This window comes from Bombus vosnesenskii, unplaced genomic scaffold (assembly GCF_011952255.1).
Source record: "Bombus vosnesenskii isolate JDL3184/JDL3185 unplaced genomic scaffold, Bvos_JDL3184-5_v1.1 scf7180000013293, whole genome shotgun sequence".
Lineage (NCBI taxonomy): Eukaryota > Metazoa > Arthropoda > Insecta > Hymenoptera > Apidae > Bombus > Bombus vosnesenskii.
The window spans coordinates 1,098,981-1,121,898 of NW_022882944.1; the positions used below are offsets into that span (position 1 = coordinate 1,098,981).

Consider the following 22,918-nt stretch of genomic DNA (forward strand, 5'->3'; position numbering starts at 1 on the left):
GATCTAACATCCAGATGTAGTTTTGTGTTACAAGATCTAGGAATTTTTTTTAAAGTAAATGTTATTATGCATTTTAATCTGATTTATGAATTACAAATTTAATTACCATAAATTTATTATAATGTAATTGTTACAGAAAACTTAGAAATTCAAATTAAATATCAAAGACTAATGACATTTCTTTCATGATAGGAATCCTTTATTTTAGAAGTACATATCATTCAATTTGTAATTTCATACATTTACATTTTATTACATTTTATTATAACGATCAAACATTAGATTTAAGCAGGGACCAAAAATAATAGTTGTTTCTAAAATTTTTATCAAACAAGTCATTGACAAAACAGGTAACATGATCCAGTAATACATATGTAATTGTTTAAATGAAAGACTGATAAGTACATCTCAAAGAAATTTTTTCAAAAGATTAATAATTAAAAAATATTTATTTTTGAGTGTTTTGGTTACGAATAATCATTATAAATAAAATAAAAAATTTTTTGGTTACCGATAGCTATTCTCGATAATAAAAATTCCTCAATCGATAATGAAAACTAATTTCCCTAGATTTTAATCACGTGGTTTTATTAGGTTTTATTCATTGTTTTTATTTACAAGTCGTGACTCTTTAAATAAAGTTTTAATTTAATTATTATAAGAAATTGCAATTATAATACCATATGATTGTTATATAATTTTCATAAAAGTTGCAAATAAAACACTAAGTTTTAATTTCATTTTCTTGATATAAGAATTTTTTATATTCGTATAGTTAATGATTAAAAATGACACATAAGAAATGTTTATCATTTACTTTACCTGTTTAGACGAGGTTGTGCGAATGTGCATGGAATAATTGATCTATTATCAAAGTAACTATAAGTATTATTATATTATAATTAAATATCATCTTCATTTATGAAAATATAAATGGATTTGGACGATGACATGTTCGAGCTTAGCGATGAGGAGTTGCCGATTCCAACTCCAAAGTGCAATCCTATAGAGGCACATTTAATGAAAACATTGTCGAATGTGCAAACTCGAATCGAAAAAACAACGAATGACATTAAAGAAGTTCAGGATATGACGAAACGTATTTCAGAATCTTTGTACAATCAAGCTCTGTATGGAAAAGACATATCTTCGGACTCCGATAGTGATGTAAGTTATTTGAAAAAAAAATAATAACAATAACATAATAAGAGATAAAATAAAAAACCTACATTATTCATATATGACACATGACATATGATAAATAGTTTCATTTGTTAATTAAACAAAATTTCTTCAAAGATACTTTATAAGAGTGGAGAAGAATATTTTAGTCTAATTTTTTTAATACCAACTAGTTAGTATGAAAGGAGTTTATAAACAAAAATTAATTAAATAGAGTTTTATGTGTTATAATAAGGAATTATGAGAAAGGAAATGTGATATATTTATAATAATTACATTCAACAAGTGTTAAAGTATATTAAATTCAATATATACAATTTGTAGTTGTATGCAATAAATGGACAACCAGTAGTAAAGAAGAAAAAATGCAAAGTCAAGAAGTTCCATTATGAGATTTTGGTAATAAAAAGCAGTTGGAAATATATTTTTAATGACAAATGGGTTATTGGAATAGAACTAATGAACAATTCGAATAAGTAAGTACATTATTTTAACAACTACAAATAAAATATAATATAAAAAAGCTTTGATTTTCCAAGGATTATCTATAAATTTTAATTGAATTAAGAAAATAATAATAGTAATGTTTTGATGCGAGTGTTGATATTTTTATCTCCACCTTGGACAATCAAATAAGATATTTATTTTGTCATTGCTATTTCCTTAACTAATTTAATTAAATACAATTTCATTCATTGTAAGATAAGATTAATTTTCTATGTAATCAATTGTTTTTTAAATTTCTTTATTTTGTAAAATAATTATTGTCGTTTCGTGTTTGCAATTTATAAAGTTATAAGAAATTAAAATTTATCGTATTATTTTTATCTCGATCTGATTTTACAAATAATACGATTTTATTTGCAGTAAATTTTTCATTATTGAAAAATTTATATTTGCATTAGATTTAAGTACTACATAATGTGCTGTACTATTTAATTAAGTCTTTATAAAAAAGACCATTTCATTACAGAGATGTAACCCTATTAACTCAAATATCACTTCTAAAATATAAGTAAATATTGGAAAACTTTGAACTTACAGATCTCTAGATATTCTTGCATTTGGAAGTTGTATAATTTAACATACATCTTACTAATGCAATTATAAATTACATTTTCTCAAGGCAGTATTATTATCATTGGTACAATGACAATAATTACTATTGCAACAACGTTTATATCAATATACGTGTATGTATATTTATATACACAGATATATACATATAAGATGAGGGAAAATGTATACATGTTTTTCAAAATATGCTAACACGAAACAATTAGCCCAATTTACTTTAATTAAGTTATATCTGGAATAAAACTTCACTGTACTCATATCGATTGTATTCTGTAAAAATTAATTCAGTTGAAACAAAGAAAGGGACGTTACTTCTACGTAGTCTATTGGGAATGCAAAGTATCCTATTTCGAACTAATAGGCTATTCTCATTCGATGTTAAAGCAGAAAAAATTCGACAAAGTGAGCATCACTCTTACCATAAACCCTCGTATATTAAAAAGTTCATTGTCGCATATGGTACTTAAGCAACGAGGTACTCTCACAGGTATAATACATTTAAAATCTTTTTTGCGTTGATTTATAACAGTTTACAAACGTCTTGTTGCCTTAGGCCCTAACAATTGAATATACTGTAACGCTTCGTTTATCAAAAGTTTAAATGCAGCAGCAGTGCTTTGCAAGTGTATCGCTAATTGGAGCAATTCTCGGTATGTTTCTGTTTTCTCATCTTAATCTTCAACAGATATTTGCTATCAAATATTTTCGTTGTAATCGACGCCATTTTAATAGGTGTCGTTTAATATTTAAAGACAAAAAGATAAAAATAAGAGAAAAACAATTCCAGCGTTGATACGCTTGTTAATAATGTACGAAATACTAGCATTACTTTTTACAGATTAACTTTGTATCCTCGTCTCTTCCAAGTGCTATGTACTCATCGGGAGAATAATCGAAAAGCACAAAATCGTACCTGAAATGAAATACCAAGAATATATTATTATTGCTATTAATATTTCATTATAACTATATACAGTTGGACTATATTTTATATATAATTACACCTTATCAATTCTTAACGTTAGAATTCCTCTTGGAATTAACTAGTTATCATAGCGTTAATGGGTGTCCCTTATTAAAATTTTAATTTACGGTCGTGTTATATCGTTTCCACTTAGTATACTTACCTAAACATCTCGTAGAGATCTTTGATCTGCGATTTCGATAATTGAGCGAAATAATTCTTAATAACGTCCTTCGTTTGGACACCCCTGGTAGGATTCTTCCATTCAGGTTTAATGATGTGACCCACGTGAGCTTGTTTTATGAGATAATCTTGATCTTCCTTTAATCAATATATTTTTCCAATTAAAATATAGAATTGATTAATTGTATCGTTTACATAGAATTTTTTGAAAGATATAATTACATGGAGCGTTTCAAACTTTGCAATTACGTCGAATCGTACTTGACACGGCGTACAAAAGGTCACAATTGGAGTCCAGTGCATATCAAGTTCGTTCCCAGCTCTCCATTGACATAACAACCATCGTACAAATTCTTCAAAAAGTGGATACCTTGGACCGTGTCGTCCATTTGTCTTTCGGTCCTAATCATAGTTGATAATGATTCATTAAATTCCACAAGACCAATCAAATTGATGAAACATAGAAAGAAAATTAAAATAACATACATAACTTTAAAGATGGTTTGTCCTTACCCTAGATCTATAGTTCCAAACAATATGGGATCCAAGATTACTGTGGAACGTATGCGGTAAGCTATGCTCCAATTTATCTCTGTAGGCGCTGAGCAACCTCTCGAACGGATGTCTTACTATCAAGAAACTAATGCTGTCGTTTAGGAACTTGTTCAACTCATCGGCCGTGTGTCTGGGATATTTCTGCCTCGCCAGAGAAACAGGTACAGCTTTTGAGGCCTTTAAGAACTGTGGGCTGTATCTGAAAACAATTTATAAAGTTTGATGTTGATCAAGCTGTTTATTTAAACTTAGCCTGGCAGATGTTGGATCAGTTTTGCCATGAGCATCGAATGTTTTATTTTATAAGACAGATCTTTATCTCTCTGAGATATTTAAACTGCTGCTAAGACTCTTATGAAAATTTAAAGATGCAAAAATACAGAGAATGCATGAAATATACAGAAATATATAAAATATTCAAAGCATTATACTCGTAATAAGTATTACATAATAAATATGAATATATAACATTTAACAATGAATTACATTTAATAAACAATAACGGGTAAAAAAAAAACTCTATTTAGATTCCATTCTTCTAATTATGCTGAAAAAAATATAAATTTGCATAAGAACTCGCAGTCTAGCAATATTAAAATTCACTAAAAAAATTTGAAAGAACGATGATATATGAAAATGTATCTTAAAAAGCGATACGTGTTAAAATTATCTCAACTTTTGTTACATGAAGGTAAAAGAACATTTGGCAAATTGGATGCTTCTTACCCCGCAAGTAGATTGAAATTATACATCCAAGAGGTAGAGGCCGCTTTGAAGACGTTGCACCATATTAAATGATATTCTCTATTTACAAGAAATTCCCAGGCGTTAGGCCTGTGAAGAGAATCGTTTCCAGGCCTGTCTAATCCCTCTTCGGCGCATTTCTCCGCCAGAAACTTCCTCCTTGTATACAATCGCTTCTCAGTTTCGGCGATCGCTGCTTCCTCCATTAGCCTTTCCTCCGGTGTCAGGTTCGCATCCTCCTGTTGACATTAATATTCATGTTGTATTCCATTAATTATATAGAATATTTTTAAGATGCTTTAAAAATGTGTTTAATTAGGACTACATAAACATTCTCACATCTCATTAGGAGTGGTAAAATAAGTAGACGTTATACGTCGCTTTTACTCCTAATGAATCAGACGCACAAATTATATTCGTAGATTTTACGATGAGTTAAGATACTAAGAGGCGAAACGGATGTAGTAATACTTAGGGTCGTATGCATCACTCTACTTATACAAGAAAGGGTTGAATTAAGGCTAAGATATGTTTTATACGACATTGATTGAAGTTGAGGAACTCTTATTCTTTTAAATTTCTATCGTTTGTCATCAGTTAGTTGATGATGTCCGCTATTATCATGGCTATTATCATATACCTATAGAAATCGAGAATCCAGGTACTCTACAAATTCAGATACACCAAAAATTCAGGTACTCGAGAATTCGAGTACTCGGGAAATGTTGACACTTGGGACCTGAAACCTGAGATATTTAATAATTTGGATAATTGACATTAAAAAGATTCAGGTACCAGAATACTATTGTGTTCTAGTGTTCAAGAATCCGGATATTTTATTTTTCATGTACTCGAAAGGTGAAATGATCGAATGATTTTAATATTCAGAAATTCAAGTATATACAATTTTCAATGATTAAAATCTGAACTATGTTTCAGGAGATCTACAATTTGAAATCAGATATCTGTGATATTTAATTTATAATAATATTTCTTTGTATTAGTATTGGCCAAACTATAAAATTTCTGTGTCATACGAATTATTTATATTAACAGCGTCGCGAAATTGAATACGCATTATGAAACTGAAATTAAAAGACTTTGCGAACGTGATTCGCGCTGCAAATTGTGCAAGTTTTAGACATTGAACACTGGCCAAGATTGCTACAGAAGGGTAATCGGTATCCGTTTTATCGATATAATTACCAACACTTAATACGAACACGTATAAAATCAATCGGTATCGGTTTTCACGTTCTACGCGTAAACAACTGCAGTAATAATATTATATATTATATGTTATAATATATATAACACATTTGCGTTACTTTGCTGCTCATTTCGAGCAGTATATCATTCATCTAAACATAAAACCGCTGTTTGTCATGCGAGGGATTATTTACATAGTTTCTCACTGAAATTAATATATGAACCTCTATGGCTGTAAAAAAATTAATCGTAGCAAACTGGATTAATTTCATTCACATTTGTTCTATGAAAATTAATGATAGTTTCATCCAGAATCTATGAGAAAAATATAATATTTTTATGTTTTATATTACTACCATTTAGTACAGTATTTAGTATTTACTACAAATTACTGCTTATGTAAATTGTTACTAGTTGTTAAATTACTATTTAATATACAATAAATTAAAAAGATTGCCCATCTGTTTTAAATACTTTAAGTGACTGCAATACAGATTTGTTACTGATTGTCAGCAATCCCACGACTTATGAGAGAATAATTATGAATAAATAAACCAGTGTAAGAAGAACTAGAATAGATGAAATCTCAATATTCTAAGATTTGTTTGCATTTTTATAGACAAGCTCTCTAGCAACTTGATAGCGTCTTTTTAAAATTAATACGGACATACCAAATGTTTACAAAGAGGTCTCCATTATCAGTAGACTATGGATTCTTATACATTTGTGAGATATTTGAAGATATAAAAATGCAGAGAATGCACATAAATATGCAGAAATATATAAAACATTCAAAACAGTACCTTCTATAATATTTAATAGATAAAGCATTTTTCTAATTAAATTTCTATTTAAATATTGCATATTATAATATGATATATCCGCAATCTAGTTATATATCAATATTATGAAACAGAAAATTTTCTCTAAGTATTTCTTTACGTAATTGCTGCCAAAGAATTCAATCGAAAACTTTCATCATCATCTTGACCTTTCGACTAAATTTCTGCTACGCAGAATCTCCCAATAATCTTCGGCAAGGAATTTTCAGGAAGTAAATATCCTAAGACAATTATGCGAGCAATTTTGCTTCAGCGTTCGACTGCAATGCGTCAAATAGGCGTACAATGCGTAATCATATCGAGCCGCCAACGCAGCGACGAGCGTTCCGATTAATTGCAGAAATTAGGAAATTGGATTAACCTTGCACACAGAAGGCCGGCGCACGCGGCGTGTACACGTCTGACCGTAAAAGAAAACGACTTGGAGAAGCGGGGAGCTTTGAATTCTAAACCCGAATGGCTCAATCGACTGAAAGCCTACGAACGTTGTTCGTGATTCGAATCGTTTAGTCCTTGTAGAATTTGCATGATAATTGCCTCGTTTCACAATCCATTGACTTTCTAGTTCCTAGACTAATTTCTGTATTAGGTATTTGTTTGTGATCTCTGTCCGATCGTTCCATTGAATCTGACATAGATTTGTTAGGTTAGGTTAGGTTATAGGTTTGAGATTTAAAATTACATAATCATTACGGCTTATAATTATTTGAATAACCAGAATATTAATTTCTGTATTAATCTTTTACGATCTGTGTTCGATCGGTTCGTTGAACCTAGATTTGTTAGGTCAGGTTAGGTTAGGTTAGGTTAGGTTAGGTTAGGTCAGATTTCATGAGGGTTGAAAATTACATATGTAGTTACTATTGCTCATAATTATTCCAACGAATTCTAAAGTCGTTGGACAATTGCTCGAATAATTTCAATTTAAGACACTTAATGCATTAAAGGTGCATTCTTCGAATAATTATGAGTAGTACATGCCCTCGTTTATAAGTAACAGGCTATTAAGAGCTTAATTTAGAGATGTCTCCGAAAAGTATGTATTTAGAAGAAAATCCTCCAGTAATATTGATTATTATTTAGAATACTTGAATTTTATTTTTGTTCATGATCTTATACTGTTGCATATTCTCGGGGAATTTAACAGTGTCGTTCTAGAGTTGAGAAAAAGATTGCTGAAAGAAACGCTGTTTACATCGGGATTGACCTCTTACACTTTTTGAAGCTTTTTAGTAAAGTGATCCTTATAACACGACTAAGTTACAAACTGCGGTGAAACTTCTTGCAATTTTGTGCAAACGATGTTTCGTGAGATTTTATAAGGGATTACGTTCGCTATTTCACGCGATTTACCGTAACGCTACTTAATTGGGGGACCTTGAAATTGGTCATCAATTAATCGATACTTCATCGTGTTTCTGTAACTTAACGCGCACTCAACGTGAACTTTAGAATGCCGCAACGAATGCATAGAAATGAGCTTATAATAGAAAACAGTTTTCCCTCACGCGAAGTCAGATGTTAATCAGTTCTTGCGACGATTAAATAAAACTAGATGGAAAAAGGGAATAAGAAGAATATTGAGTTTACGGGTGTAGTGCGAGAGTTTAATTCTAAGATTTCTTGGAATTTGCGAGAACGTCTTAGAAACCCTAGAAACGCTTATAGTCGCTTGTAGAACGCTTATGATGAGTCAGAAGATGAGCTAAAAGATAATTCAGGCCTTTAGATAAAGAATTTCGTGAATTCGCACTGTTAGTCATTTGCGTATGACTGGGTTAAATCTTTAAAATTAAACATTACCATTTAGTAGATATTAGATAGCAGTTATTAACGATATTCGATTTACTTATTTATGGTCAATAAATAATTATTAACAACAATCATCGATAAAATCGATATCAAATTAGATATTTGGTAGATAAGAAATTAAATTACTGGAAAGTACTGATTCTAACCATATTTTAATTTTTTCTTTTTAATTTTTATAATAAAAGTTCTAATCTTTTGCTTTTGGGTCGCTAGACTTTTATTCCATGTACACTTAACTGAATGTAGCTACTAAAACTTTTAAAATTCAATTGTGTCTAATACAAAATGATTATATTTTGTCCTTAGACTATTCAATTTTCCATTAAACCAATACTTAAGTTAATGCAATTCTATCACGTAATAAAATACTAGAAAAATGGATCTCTAAAAGAAAAATCTATTTTACAAAAACTAAATAAAAATAATAAAAATTGAGCTGTTATTTAACTGTAAAAACTAAACACTCTTACCTTTAATAATCTAAGCTCAATTACAATTCATCTGTTAAAATAAAATCCATAGAATTCGCTAAGATCTTTCCAATTTTTAATCTTACTCCTCCATCTTTCTTAGATGTTAAAATCTTAAGAAATTCCTCCATGAATCAAACATGTCAGCTTTTTAACATTTCCTATGATCAATCTGAGCTACTGTACTCGAACAACTGGTAAGATTCTCTTCCTCTCTGAACAAACGATAATGTCGTCGATAAAATGATAGATTTCTGATGGTCCCGGGGGTGGAACTCGATGGTCGTGGTCAGGCGGAAGCGCCGAATATAGAAATAGTGGCTTCCGTTTATTGATTTCGGAGTGGAAGTCGAACGGCTGCCCCTGACGCCGACGCCGACGCCGACGCCGACGCCGACGCCGATGCCGACGTGGCGAATATGGGCCACACGGGTGGTGCAGCGTGCGCTGCACTTCCTCAACTTTGTATCTGTCCACGTGTACGTGCACCCGTGTGTGTCTCTGTAGATCCGAGGACCAGATAAGTTTCGAAAATCATCACTAGACTATGGATTTTTACGCATTTACGGGAAATTTGAAATTGCACGCAATACACGTAATATGCAGAAACATATAAAATATCAAAATTGCTATACGCCTTACAGTATTTAGTAAATTAAGTAATTTTTTAAAATTATTCTCATAAAACTGTGAACTCGCATTAGTATCCGCAGTTTAATCAACATAGTATGTGGAGTTGCGAAAAAGTAAAAAAAAAAAATTGGAAGAAATGCAGATCTGATTAATTATAGAGTAATATTTCTTTTTAAATGGTACAGTTATTTATTAAAATTAGATATTTGATAGATAACAAATTAAATCATTGGAAACTACTTCTTGTCCTTTTAATTTGTTCTCTTGTTAATCTTTATTTGTTATAAATTTATTATAAACGTCCAAAATTATAATCTCTTGTTTTTGTATAATGATTCTGAATTCTAGCTAATCATCAAAAATCTAAAAAAAATCTACCATACAAAGGACCTGCATAATATTTTCCATTAAGGTCCTTTGCTTTGCTTAACCTCATAGACCAAATTGAATATGACTGCAGAAGTATCGTCACTTCGTTTGCATCTTTGCTTTATGATAGACTTCTAATGGACCCGTACACCAGTTTATTACAAACAAAGACATTAAGTGTGTAAAAATTAAATCAGCGCATCTTTAGATAAATTTATCGTTTAATTATCGGTTTTGCTTTTGTACCAGTCATAAATGCATAATTATACAATACCGATCAATCACGGTACGTTTACTTGTTTGATAAAAGAAAATCGTTCATAGTGGCTATCCTCTAATTATTTTGAACAGTGTACCGTGCGTTGCCAAAAGTCTAATAATGCAGACTTCTGGAACATTCAAAGACAGTTTCAGCAAAAGTGAAGTTTCTGAAAGGATTTAGAGTTGAGTTAGGAATAAGTAGGAGATATAAAGAGATTTGTAAAATATCTTCAACTCTTGAAATTGTAATTTTAACTCCTTTTGCATTTATAGACAATTAGGTCTATAAGTATAGGCAAAGCAAAAGACTTTAATGGAAGAGGTTTTTATAGGTAAGATTTAACCATTTAAATATAAGCAAGAAAGTCTTTTACTTTGAAAATGATTATTCACATTCTAAGATGTTTTCGTTTGATGATAGTGTTATTTTTATAATTTAATATAGGGATCCTCAGTTTCAGATGGTTTGCATCAACAAAGTTAGATCAGGAAATTATAATCTGAATATAACTCGTGATTCATCGTATAACCGTGAATATGTACCATGATTTGGAACATGTTTTATGGTCTAACCTGCTTAATCTCTAGGAAAAGTATGCTAAATCAGTTAAGGAAATATAAATAGAAATCACGATATTCAGTATGTTTTTAAAGGATCCAACGATTAAAGATTAAAAATCACGATTACTGATAAATTTCCCAAAATTAATAATCTTAGAATAAGTATACCTTTTAAGTTAGAAGCCGGTTGTGTCTGTGCATTGTTAGATGTATCTACTGTATATTTAAGTCAAGTACCTAACATGTACTTAAGCTAGTCTTTAAGCTACAAGTCTATAGTACAACCTTATTACATTGATCAGAAAATTATACTATTGTAATACAGCATGTTATATCACGTGAAAATATTGTTTTTACAATTTCGAAACTTTGCATTTTATGTCAATATTAAAAACTTAAAAAAAAAGACATTTTTAATCTAATGATTATATCGATAAAGAATCCCAAGATAGCAATATTATCGATTAATTAATTTTAAATGATTAATTGCTTAAACAAAGCAAGTGATTTTTAAATGAGTCCAATTTGTCTATGTATCGATTGATTTGAGTAACGACGCTTTCTTAAACATTACATAAATCATTAATGCTATTTTTGTTAGTAACAAAAGACAAAGGATTAATTTTTAATTAACTCGCCTGCATCTAAAATTATTCTTATCCTAATTTTGAAACCAAACCTAAGATGTTCCACTTGAATTTGTTTATGAAATTAGAAAAAAGCTGCTTCAAAGAAATCATAAGACACTTCTGGAATAGAAAAGGAAATCACTTTTGCTTTTTTAAATAAGATAAATATATTTTCTTTATGGATCGTAAATAATTCTTTCGGCTGTAAATATTTGAATATCAATAGTAGTCAGTTTTACTATTAAAGAAATTTATTCTTTATTTAACCTTTATTTAACCTGTAGACTATCCAACGAGATATACACATTCTACAATTGCCGATTTTTCCAATAACTTTTTTTTTTAACTTTTCCAATAACTTCTTTTTTAACTTTTCCAATAACAAGTGGTTTTATGTATCTATTAATTTTTACCAATTGCAATTCCTATTTATTTATATTACTTTCTTTATATTATGGAGGCGACTGATGTTGAAAACAATTATCAGTAATTTTTCTTATATTATGGCAACCATTATTATTAAAAAAAATTCTCTTCAACGTCTTTTTTTAATCGTAGAAATAATTATTATTTACAAAAATTCTAATTAGTATCTTTTTAATTATAAAAATCAATGATTTTACAACAATGTCCTTTTTATCATCTTTTCCTTGAATTATGCAAGTAACATTTTATTTAAAAAAATCCTGTTCTGCTCAATTATGGGAATCTTACAGCTAAATATCACAGTGACTTCATTCAATAATGGTTTCCGTGTACAACGTAATTTAAAGATCGATGCAAGATGATTTACGGAAGCGGTAAATAATTTTTTGTTCCCTCGACGTGAGTTTCATAATAAATTGCCTGAAACGATGCTTATCTAGTTTGCCGCACTTGTAACGAGGGACACACCGCGCTGGGAGAATAATTCGCTATTCCAATGACATTAAGAGTGATTGCAACACGCCACTTGCTAGCTCACGAGTGTCTCACGGTGAATATCTTCTAACTTCTCCTTCAAAAAGAAATCTACATAGTGACATCAACTCTTCAGTGTGGAATTACCTATGACGTGCAACCGATCAAAGAAAGCAAATAAATTTGCAAAAGAAAAAATTTCTGAAACTTCTGTCTTAATTAAAAAATGAAAAAGAAAAGAATATGGAAGTACTTAATAGTATACAATTTCAATCGAAGAACACAAAAGAATTTTTAAACAGTTTCTACAGCTACGCTCACAGTTGAAAAATCAAAGAGAAAGAAAATATCAAGGTGTTCGTCATTAGTGGAAAATTACATAGGGTACATACTGTTATTAAGAAATATAAAGAAGCTATAATTGTAATTGAAAGGAAAGATCAAAGTATAGATTTCAGTGTTTTCTATAACGTACAATCTCAATGAAGGAAACTATATATAAACAGAGTGCCTTGAAAATACCTAGAACTACGTTTATAATTAAGATACCACAGAGAATATATTAAACTTCATCACAACATCGCAATCTCAACCAAAAACATAAAAGCGAGAAGATTTAAAAATTATTACTGAAGAAAAAATAGAAAGTGTCTAGATTTCACTTAGGAACAACTAACGAAATTTTTGGATGGAAATAGTCCAAGTATTCATATGTAAATTAGAAATCTAGATACTTTGGGATATTTAATATCTTACACATATTCAAAATGAATTTACGTATTTTGTGATTTAGAGTAATCTAAATATTTTTAGATCTCTAAATATCTCCATTAAAGATAATATATAAATTTTAAAAAAGTATCTACAATTTACAGAAAATCTCAAGAAACGAAAACTTTATTGTAATTTGCGGTTGAGATCATTGTAAGGTATTGGATTTTAAAAGATCAATCCTGGACCAAGGTTCCTTGGAACCTCTTCTCAGTTTGCTTGGTCTATTTTCAGCTAATATATTTTTCTTGTTCATCACTGGTCAAACACGGAAAGTATTAAGGTGGACCGGTTCTAGTGGACCACCATATGTGCACGGGTAACGCACACATTATGTAAGACCCTTCCGTAGCTCTTCTATCCAGTTGTATAACTTCCTTCGGTTACGTTTTCTCACTAGAACTCAATTCCCGTGCTTGTATGCGGATCGTCGCACTTTTGCGCAGAAGATCAATGGAACCGGACAAATACTTTACGTCGCGTCGTCCGGTAAAAACTATCTTTATCTACGTTTCTCATGAACGCATGTAAAGACAGTTCCTTTCGCCGTTAAAGTTAAAAGCCATGTTTGCCTTTGTTATCGTACGATGCACAGGATGTACCGGAAATTTTTCAGATATTCCTCGAGAGATAAATTTAAGCCCTGTATAGGATGTCACGTGACTTGGAAATCACATTTGTATATACCAGTGTTCCTGCATTTTTAAGCTTCTGTTTTATTTCATTACGTTGTTATCGTATCTTATTAATATTTTGTTATGTCGCTAGAAATTGGTTTATCCATGAAGATTATTAGCTTATCAAATTTAAATTAAATTAGGAAACTGTAATTACGCACAATATGAACAAATTAAAGAACAGAAACAATGAGTATCGAAGATCAAGTATTAGATATATAGCACAGTGATTCGAATTTTAATGGTGGCTTAAGATTAAAATTGTAAAAGGCATTTAATTATTAAATTGATCAAGTGTACAGTGGAATAAATACTCAATTATTAAAATTAAAATTTTAATACACATTAAAATTAGAATGGTAGAAAATCTATATTCAAATAGTAAAAAATATTTGATCAATCAAATTGAGCAGAATAATTAAAATCACTCTAATTAAAATTTTTACGCAAATTAAGATTCGAATGGTAAAAGGTTTCTGTTCAAATCATAAAAAATATCACACTAAAAGGCTATTAAATTATTAAGTTGACTAGATATAATTAAATAAAACGTAATATGTAATTAATTTTAATACAAATTATTAAAATTAAAATGATAAAACGTCTCTATCTTCGACTTATAAAAACTGAAAAAATTCTATATCAAAGTAAAGACTACAGAAGGTATCATCTAAAATCAACTGCTACGTAGCACTAGTAAGAAGTGGTGACAAATGAAACTATCGATTTTTATTTCCCGTCGGCGGATATTCTCGAACGGTTAGAAAAACGTCAAATAAAACGACAATCATCTGTATCGGCGATAGATCGATTTATGTCGGTAGAGTAATTGTCGAGATTGAGGAGTAACTGTAACCACCCTTTGCATGCTTAAAGGGGTGGTATCGGACGACTGTAGGCAGAACTGCATTTGTGTGCCGCATTGCGCTCCTGGAAGTCTGCCAATCTACTACGTTGACTTTGCTTTACGTAAGGAGACCGCTTTTCGATGTAACCTCTCCACCGTGGGGTAAAAAACAAAGGCAACGATCTTTTCTTGGAACATGTTGCACTTAGGTCACCCTACATTTGCGCAGTACCGCAAGAAAAGGATTCTTCCTTCTAACCGTGAGAAGAAGTCACGATGCATGACATCGTCACAATGGATACGATAAGACAATACTTTTTTTCTTACACGCCGTGAACCTAAATTCCTGGTACAGGTGAAGTCTGGAAGATTCTGTGGCTCGAAATAAGACACCAAATATAACTTATACACCCGTGAGCCTAAATTCGTGGTACAAATGAAGTCAGGACGATTCTGTGAATCAAAATAAGATATCAAATAAAGTTTATACATCGTGAGCCTAACTTTGTGGTACAAATGAGAAGAATTTACTTGAGATTGAAATCAAGAGAAAAATTAAGAGTAATAAAATTACATTGGAGGTTTCATTTTTTAGAAAGTCAAGCTTGAAAAGTTCTCAATTATATACGTGATATTTCTGTTCACAAGTATCAGGATACCTACTGATTGTTGGTTTTGCACAGATCATGGTGGACCCAGGCTTGTGGTTATACAAAATAAGACTGCAGACTACGTACTTGTACAAAATAGAAATCTTATGTATATGACAATAAGCTGATGAAATTATTTGCAAGAATTTCTAGAATCTTAAAATAGTGAATTAACGATTATAATAATATGAGGACCCCTGTGTAATGTTTCGATCAAAATTTATTGAAAAAATTGAAGATAAATTGAACAGCCCGAAGTTTAAACATTAAAATTGTCCGATTTTATGATGACAAAGAAAATGTATATATGTATGTACTTCATTATATACAATTGGTGAAATTTTTTATTACAATATTGAACATATAATATTGAATGAATTAGAAGGGCGAAAAAAGATGTGGTAAAGCGAGAGAGTAAACAACGCATTGGCCTTTCTCTTCCCACCGCATCATGCGAATAGAATAACGGATTATATAACTATAAAACGCTTAAGGATATATCTTAGTAACATGAGAAAAGTGGATAAATACACCTAGTCTCCTTACGAAATCATTTGTTTTTTTGATATAGATAAAAAAGTGCGCATTAGCAAAAATTAAAACGGCCTAATGTACATGACTGAAGGGATATGAGTATTATGGACACACTACATTGGCTTGTGTATAGTCATTAGTCAGGCGTAATCGCACGTTGAATAGATTATAAAGACTTCACTGCTTGAGGAAGCCAAAGTGTCACCTACACTAGAGAGGAATTTTATACACCTTTTTATGTGTATAAACATTATGTGTATAAACATTATTGAAGTAAATATGTCTTATTGAAATGTACAACGAATTATTATAATAGCTACTAGTAAAGTAAAAGATGAATATGGAAACGTCCAAATTTTTTAACCAATCAATGACGAAGTACTGGACGATATTTCATCAAAGACAAACAAATCCGAATTACTTTAAATAATAATGCACATCTAATCTCATAAAGTATTGTAAATGTAATTTTTCAATAACACCATCTGTCTCATCTAACTTTTAAGGTTATTTCAAACAACTCAAATGAAAGAACTATTCTTTTAAAAAAAGGGAAGGAACTAGAACAATCTTTCAGTGTTTCGAACAAAGGGATAGTTTTCGGCCGCGTTTCTAACGAGAACGAGTCTTCTATAGCTCTTCTAAAGTAATTGTTCCTTAGAAAGTGATCCGCCTAATTTTCCGGTGTGGTCCAAATGCCGAACGAGCGCGCGCGCGTGCACAGAAAGCCTTCCGCTAAGAACAAAAGAAATCCTTGGCCAGTGTCAGATAAAAGATCGTCACTCACCTCCAACAAAAGCCCTTGCTGCACACTGTTGCCGGCATCCTGGTTCGATAGAGCAAACACCAACAACATCAAGATACCAGCAGCCAGCAACGTTCGCCTAATCGTCGCGAACACATATCGTCGTGGTGTCATCTTCTCACGATGTACGATCTTTCTTCGATACTCATAACGAACTGAAAAACAAAACCGAATAGATTTCTATTGTATTCTCATTAATCGATACGATCAATAAAAAAGATAAACAATACCTTGACGGGGAATAAATAATGATTAGACTGTGGATTTTTATGCGTTTATAGGACATTTGAAACTACAAAATTGCACACAATGCACATAATACGAAAACATATATAAAATATCCAAAGTATAGTGTTTTCTATAATGCTTGGTAGATAAAACAATTTTCTATCAAAGTTCTATTCTTTCAGTAATATTCTCAAAAGGTATGAATTTACACAAAAATGTACTATTATGGGGTTAATAGATTTTTCTAGAAAAAATTGAATTAATCAAATATACGATGTTTTATAGAAATTTAACATGTTGTGTGTATTAGAATTATCAATATTTACAGCGTTATTATAGTTAGGCTTACTTTTGGCTAGGTATGACAGGTGAATATTGAGGTTAGATAACAATGGCAGATGGTTTGTCATTCATGCAGCATCACTCATGGTTTATGAGAGATTATAACAAAAATTGAAGATTCTTTTTGTGTTTATTTTGTAAAAGATCTATGTTTCAGAAACCTATGTCACGTACCCTGAATTATTGATAACAAACTTAATTGCGTCCTTTTTTCTCTAAAATGTTTTAAATAAACTTCCTAAAATAATGGAATTGATCCTATATTTGTTAATGACGCTATAAATACTTAGCCATTAGAAATTTGAATTATTCCATTACAAACATGAATTATGCGCAATATAATGGAAAAAATACAAATAAGTAATGTTTCGTAAAGAGTTTATTGGGATACAATGTATGTATGTACATCATGTAATCACCGGTCATCAATAGTCACGTGTTTGTTTCGTAAGGATGCATGTTACGAACCTGTTAGAAACCTTAAAGTGTAACAATAGTATAAAATTACATTTTATTTGAAGTTAGAACTAAGATGAAAATATCTTTACCATGTACAGAATGCTATATGGTTTATGTTGTTTACTAATTGAAAACTAGTTAACAGTACCTATACTAATCATAGTACAAGAAGCAATTTACATATGTCTTATCGATTTGCACTTTTTAACTCGATAACAATACTCTAATCATACATAAGTAACATTATCGTAATATCGATACTATAATTCCTTGTATATTAACGATATACATACAATATTGATTCTTTCATGGAATCATCAAACGAGTATCTATTGCATTTGGTATACACTGTTCGATATGAAACGATATTTCGTAGATTAATATCGATCGGTCTTTACTTTAAAAAATTGGTCATTACTATATAATATTATTAAAAAAAAAATATATATATATATATATGTTTGCTCATTCAACCAAGTTCCAAGGCCATTGCAGAATAATACGTGCAATACTTATAAAGTGGAACGTCAGATTCAAGGATCGATGGCGCTCTATCGAAAAGTTTGCATGGAAACGCGAAATGCACACGCGCGCATAATCCAACGTTTCTTTTTATCAATTTAATTTTACATCTTTTTTTTATAAATTTATCTGTCAAATGAGTGTCAGACACACCTTCGGTAAAATCATTACAGTAATTATCGTTACATCTTGTCATTAAGGATTTTTTATTTGCTAATTATCGTTCATATGTTATTAATTATATATCTAATCGCTAAACAAGTACCATATCCGAGAGAAAAGCGACAAGCAATTACAAATTACAAAAAAAAACAAAATAATGTCCTTTGTATATTTTTTTATTTATTCAAAATTTGGATAAATAGTTTTAGTCCAATTTTGAACTTTGGTATTCTATTATAGTAAAGTATTACATGATAACTTGCAAATATTTTCCAAATTATAATACCCAGAAATCAGAATTACGTATATAGATGTATGACTACTTTACTAAAATCATTTTTCATTTATCCAAACTTTTCCACTTTTTACTTAAACTAATTTTTAAAATAAACAGTAAATATGGCAATTCTAGAATTATTTTTCAAATTCTGTTCCACAGAGTGATCAGATAATATCAAATGTCAAAATGGATGAAAGACGCGAGCAACGAACTTTTTAAGTAGCAATGCAGTCGATGCATACGTTTCCTAGGTCAATGGGTCACAGGACATCCCTTCTTTTTCGTGACCTAACTCATTCCTTTAGACAAATAATCATATATTTTGCCTCCTTTCCATACATTTTTATATTTATTTGCTCTAATACGTACTTGGCGTGGACATATATGCCCCGATATCAAGATTCAACGATGCATCTATCGTACCCCCTGCAAGAAATCCAACCTTCACCTCTTCGATTCTTCCACTGGATTCGATCCTTTGTGTATACCTGGTCGAAACTGACCGCGAGTCGAAATACAATTAATATACTTTTCGAGATGTCAAACACGTGACAAAACTGACTGATTGAACGAAAACTATAGACACCACATGATCACGGCGGCATCCTGCAGATTACTGAAGACTGAAGAGACATACACTGTTCCGTATACTTCCATGCATGCGTCGTCTGCTACTAACTGAGCCGTACTCGCTTCCTGATTGGCCGACGTTTTCGCGGGTCGATTTACTTCATGATCACCTCTGCGTATGCGCACCACATTGAAACTGTCTTCGTTACCCTTTGCGACACTATACAGACTCCCTTTAATTATCTATCTATCCTCCTTCGAATATTGCTTTCATTATCGAGCAATATTAAATAGCAAATAGCTATGCAAACGTTTCCGTTTGACCCTCTATATATCGAAGCTACTTTAAAGTAACACTTTCTCTAGAATACTGCTATCAACCAAATATGCTTAGAACCCTGATAGAATTTATAAGTAACACTTCTATAAAGTTCTTTCAAGTGTCATAAAATAATGTCAACGCCTAGACAGGCGTGTTATTTGAATAGGTTTGATGTATCTGTAATGAAGATAGTAGTAGAAAATAAATATAAGAGTTAGGATGGGGACTTAACAATAATGAAATGAAAAATTGTAATCCTTTTTTCATTATTCTATTTGTTACATTATAAAAGCATATACACAGTTCATATTATGAACGATATGAATGATATGAGTTAAGAAATAATAAATACTAAAAGAAGGAAATTTTACTATCTCGATTACATATTCCATGTCAGTTTGTACACTCCATATTTCTAATTTCGTATAAATATCGATAAAACAGTATTATAATGTTATCTACATTACTTGGTAACTAGCCATTGTCCACTACTTAGTGGAAGTGAGCATTACAGTAGAACTCCACTTATCTAAATTCGTTGGGGACAAGTGTGAAATAATTAATATAAGAAGTGATATGAATAGAATATGAAAATTTCCAACAAATGGAATTTTACTGTATATTACCTCTCTAATTTGACTTCTTGAGATATTCAACTTCTTTTCAGGAAAATAAGAAATCCCCAGGTTTACATGTCTCTCGCAGAGGACGACGATCTTTGTGGTATGTCGATGATTTGGAACTTGGAGAACGAAACATTTGGATACCCAATCAATGAGATTCGGCCATCTAGCAAAGTCGTTGCTACCGTCGTTCTCGATTTACCAAAATTCGATAAAAAGCATTTCTGTGAGGTGTATGGTACAATCGCCTACGAAGTCGAAGAAACAGAATATCAAGTTCCAGTACCTATTATCCGTCTTACAATCGAAGACACTATCGACGATAGTTACCAAGTCAAATTTCTAACCGCTGGAAACCATGTTAGCCCAATAGGAACGAATGATATCGTGCCAATGATTTTAGCATTAAGAAGTACATCGGTGGAAAAAAATATAAATGCACAAATAAAAGGAGTTCCTGAAAGAAATAAAGAATTTCTGAAGTTCTTGAAAGAAAAGTCTTTCCAAGAAATCTATACAAATACTTATATTGTACAGACAACTGGATGCCTGATGCACTGTTTGATTGAAATATTGCCTAACACCAAAACACAGGAAAAATTAAGAATTTCTGCAAGGTGAAGATAATGTTATTTTGAGAATTTTATATTTCAAAAATAATTAAAATAAGATTTAATAAATGACTAAATAATTTTGTAATGTTCCTAGCAAAGCTACGTTTCATGAGGTTCAACATATTACATATATCGATTAGTTTTAACGTATATGAAAATACTAAAATTATTTTGCGGTAAGTTATTATTCTTGAAATATTTCATTGTGAAAATCAGACATTGAAAACGAACAATGAGCATTTTTGGAGAATGATTTTGGAGATTTTTTATATAATCTTCCTTCGGTTAAAATACAATAAAGAACATAAAAATAATTTCAATAAAAATGTATAAATAAAATAAAAATCGATTGAATTTAATAAATTTCGTTTCAGATTGTTGACAAAAGTTAATTTTCAACAAATCAATTTTTTCAGAATTTTTACTAGAAATTAATTATTAAGGGTATTTTTCCTAATAATAATATATAAATTCTTTGATAATATGTCATCATTCATAATTAAATATAAACATATAAATTAATTCCAAAATCTTTTCGTCGCTTAGTTTTCAATACAAACAGGTCTCCGCAGAAAAATTTTCGTGTGTATTTCTGTATCGTAAGCATTAACGTAATAATTAAATTAAGTATTGATATAACATATACTGTATTTCATGAAATATGGCTTTGTTACGAATAGAAATATATCCAACTTTTTAAAATTTTTATTATTAATTTCTTAGCTATTTTCATTTACCTCAAAGGTTATATATACATGTATTTATAGATCTAGCCACCAAATGAATATAATATTACGGCTTGTAAAAGAATATTTTCCGGATATCGTGATTGAAGAAGATGTTAATCCCATTCGTGCTGCGATGGCCCTCATGGAGGAATTAAAATTATATCTCCAGGACACGAGCACCGCCACGCGACAAATGGCGAGAATAAAAACTGACCTACTTATCCCGTAAACATGGTAAAACAGATTTTGTTCATTAACGGGGGAATAGATTTGACGTACATGTACATACCAGTTATACTAAAAAATGAGATCCTTAACCTCAAATAAATGAGTAAACAAATATATACTGTGTTTAAAAAATCTAATTGATCCATTAACATATGTAATTAATTCAAAAATTTTTATTATTGCACGTTGCATTTTTATACGAAAGAATCTTGTAAAATACATGAGACCGTGATATATATACTTAAAGGACACGTATGACAATTTAAAATATCACATATAATATTCATCGAATGTTTTTATATGAAATTGAACAGTACAAATCGTAGGAAATGCCACAACAATCATCTATTGATATAACTGTAGTGGATTGTTATGCCCGCACCAGCATGTGCATATGACCCTAAGCTGTAGGAATTAAAGTTATATTTTTAGGACGCGAGCACCACCACGTAACAAATGGCGAGAATAGGAACTGACTTCCTATCCTTATCTCATGAGCACGGTAAAACAGATATTGTTCATTAACAGGAGAATAGATTGAATGTATATAGTATATGTACATACATGTACATAGTACATACTTACTGTCAACGTTAAAATTCATTTGGAATTTCTCTAATAGAAAAGGGGGTTATAGCGAATGAAATTTTCTATCGTTCTCTTCTATTAAATTTTATATTTTATATTTTTTATATTTATGTATAATTTGTATATAAATCTTGTACGCGATTGTTCACTGTATAAGATTCCCATATGAAATCATTATTTATTTGAGAGTTCAAATCGAATTGTATAATATCGAAGGATTTCGAATTATTATCATCTCACTCCTAGCTCTTGCTCCTAGACAATAATATCAGGATAGTATGGCATAGGTAGTAGCATCGTAACTATCGAGATCCCGCCGAAAACCGGTTTACTCACTACTACTTTTACCTAACTGCAATTGCACAAGTGTAATGTTGATATAAAACTATGTTATATCGTGTACGAATAATTTTCATGAAAATCTCAACTGTGTGATTTATTATAGATATATTAAGGTTTATATACTTGTTGTCATTCATCTAACATATTTCGTTTTTTATGTAAATGTGACTAAACATATCTATATATAAATACATATGGAGATGAGTCTCAAATTCGAAGCTTTTCGGTGCTATGA

General features: G+C 30.7%; 2 protein-coding genes across 3 annotated transcripts; one reads left to right on the forward strand and one right to left on the reverse strand.

Annotated features, from left to right (window-relative positions):
* Positions 1-765: 765 nt before the first annotated feature.
* LOC117232707 lies at positions 766-22,801 on the forward strand. Of its 2 annotated transcripts, XM_033492272.1 has the most exons (5): positions 766-1,167; positions 1,507-1,658; positions 20,228-20,800; positions 21,565-21,759; positions 22,186-22,801. In XM_033492272.1, the coding sequence occupies exons 1-4, from the start codon at positions 934-936 to the stop codon at positions 21,752-21,754; spliced, it is 1,149 nt and encodes a 382-aa protein (XP_033348163.1). In that variant the 5' UTR covers positions 766-933; the 3' UTR covers positions 21,755-21,759; positions 22,186-22,801. The 2 variants fall into 2 exon arrangements, with proteins under 2 accessions (XP_033348163.1, XP_033348162.1); XM_033492271.1 differs by lacking the exon at positions 22,186-22,801 and having other exon boundaries at positions 21,565-21,809.
* Positions 2,127-19,324, reverse strand: LOC117232708 (carbohydrate sulfotransferase 11). The gene is made up of 7 exons (XM_033492273.1): positions 19,038-19,324; positions 16,658-16,830; positions 4,688-4,944; positions 3,920-4,160; positions 3,629-3,808; positions 3,387-3,544; positions 2,127-3,172 (listed from the first exon to the last, which is right to left on the reverse strand). Exons 1-7 carry the CDS (start codon positions 19,048-19,050, stop codon positions 3,085-3,087), a joined length of 1,110 nt encoding a protein of 369 aa, XP_033348164.1. The 5' UTR covers positions 19,051-19,324; the 3' UTR covers positions 2,127-3,084.
* Positions 22,802-22,918: the final 117 nt, after the last annotated feature.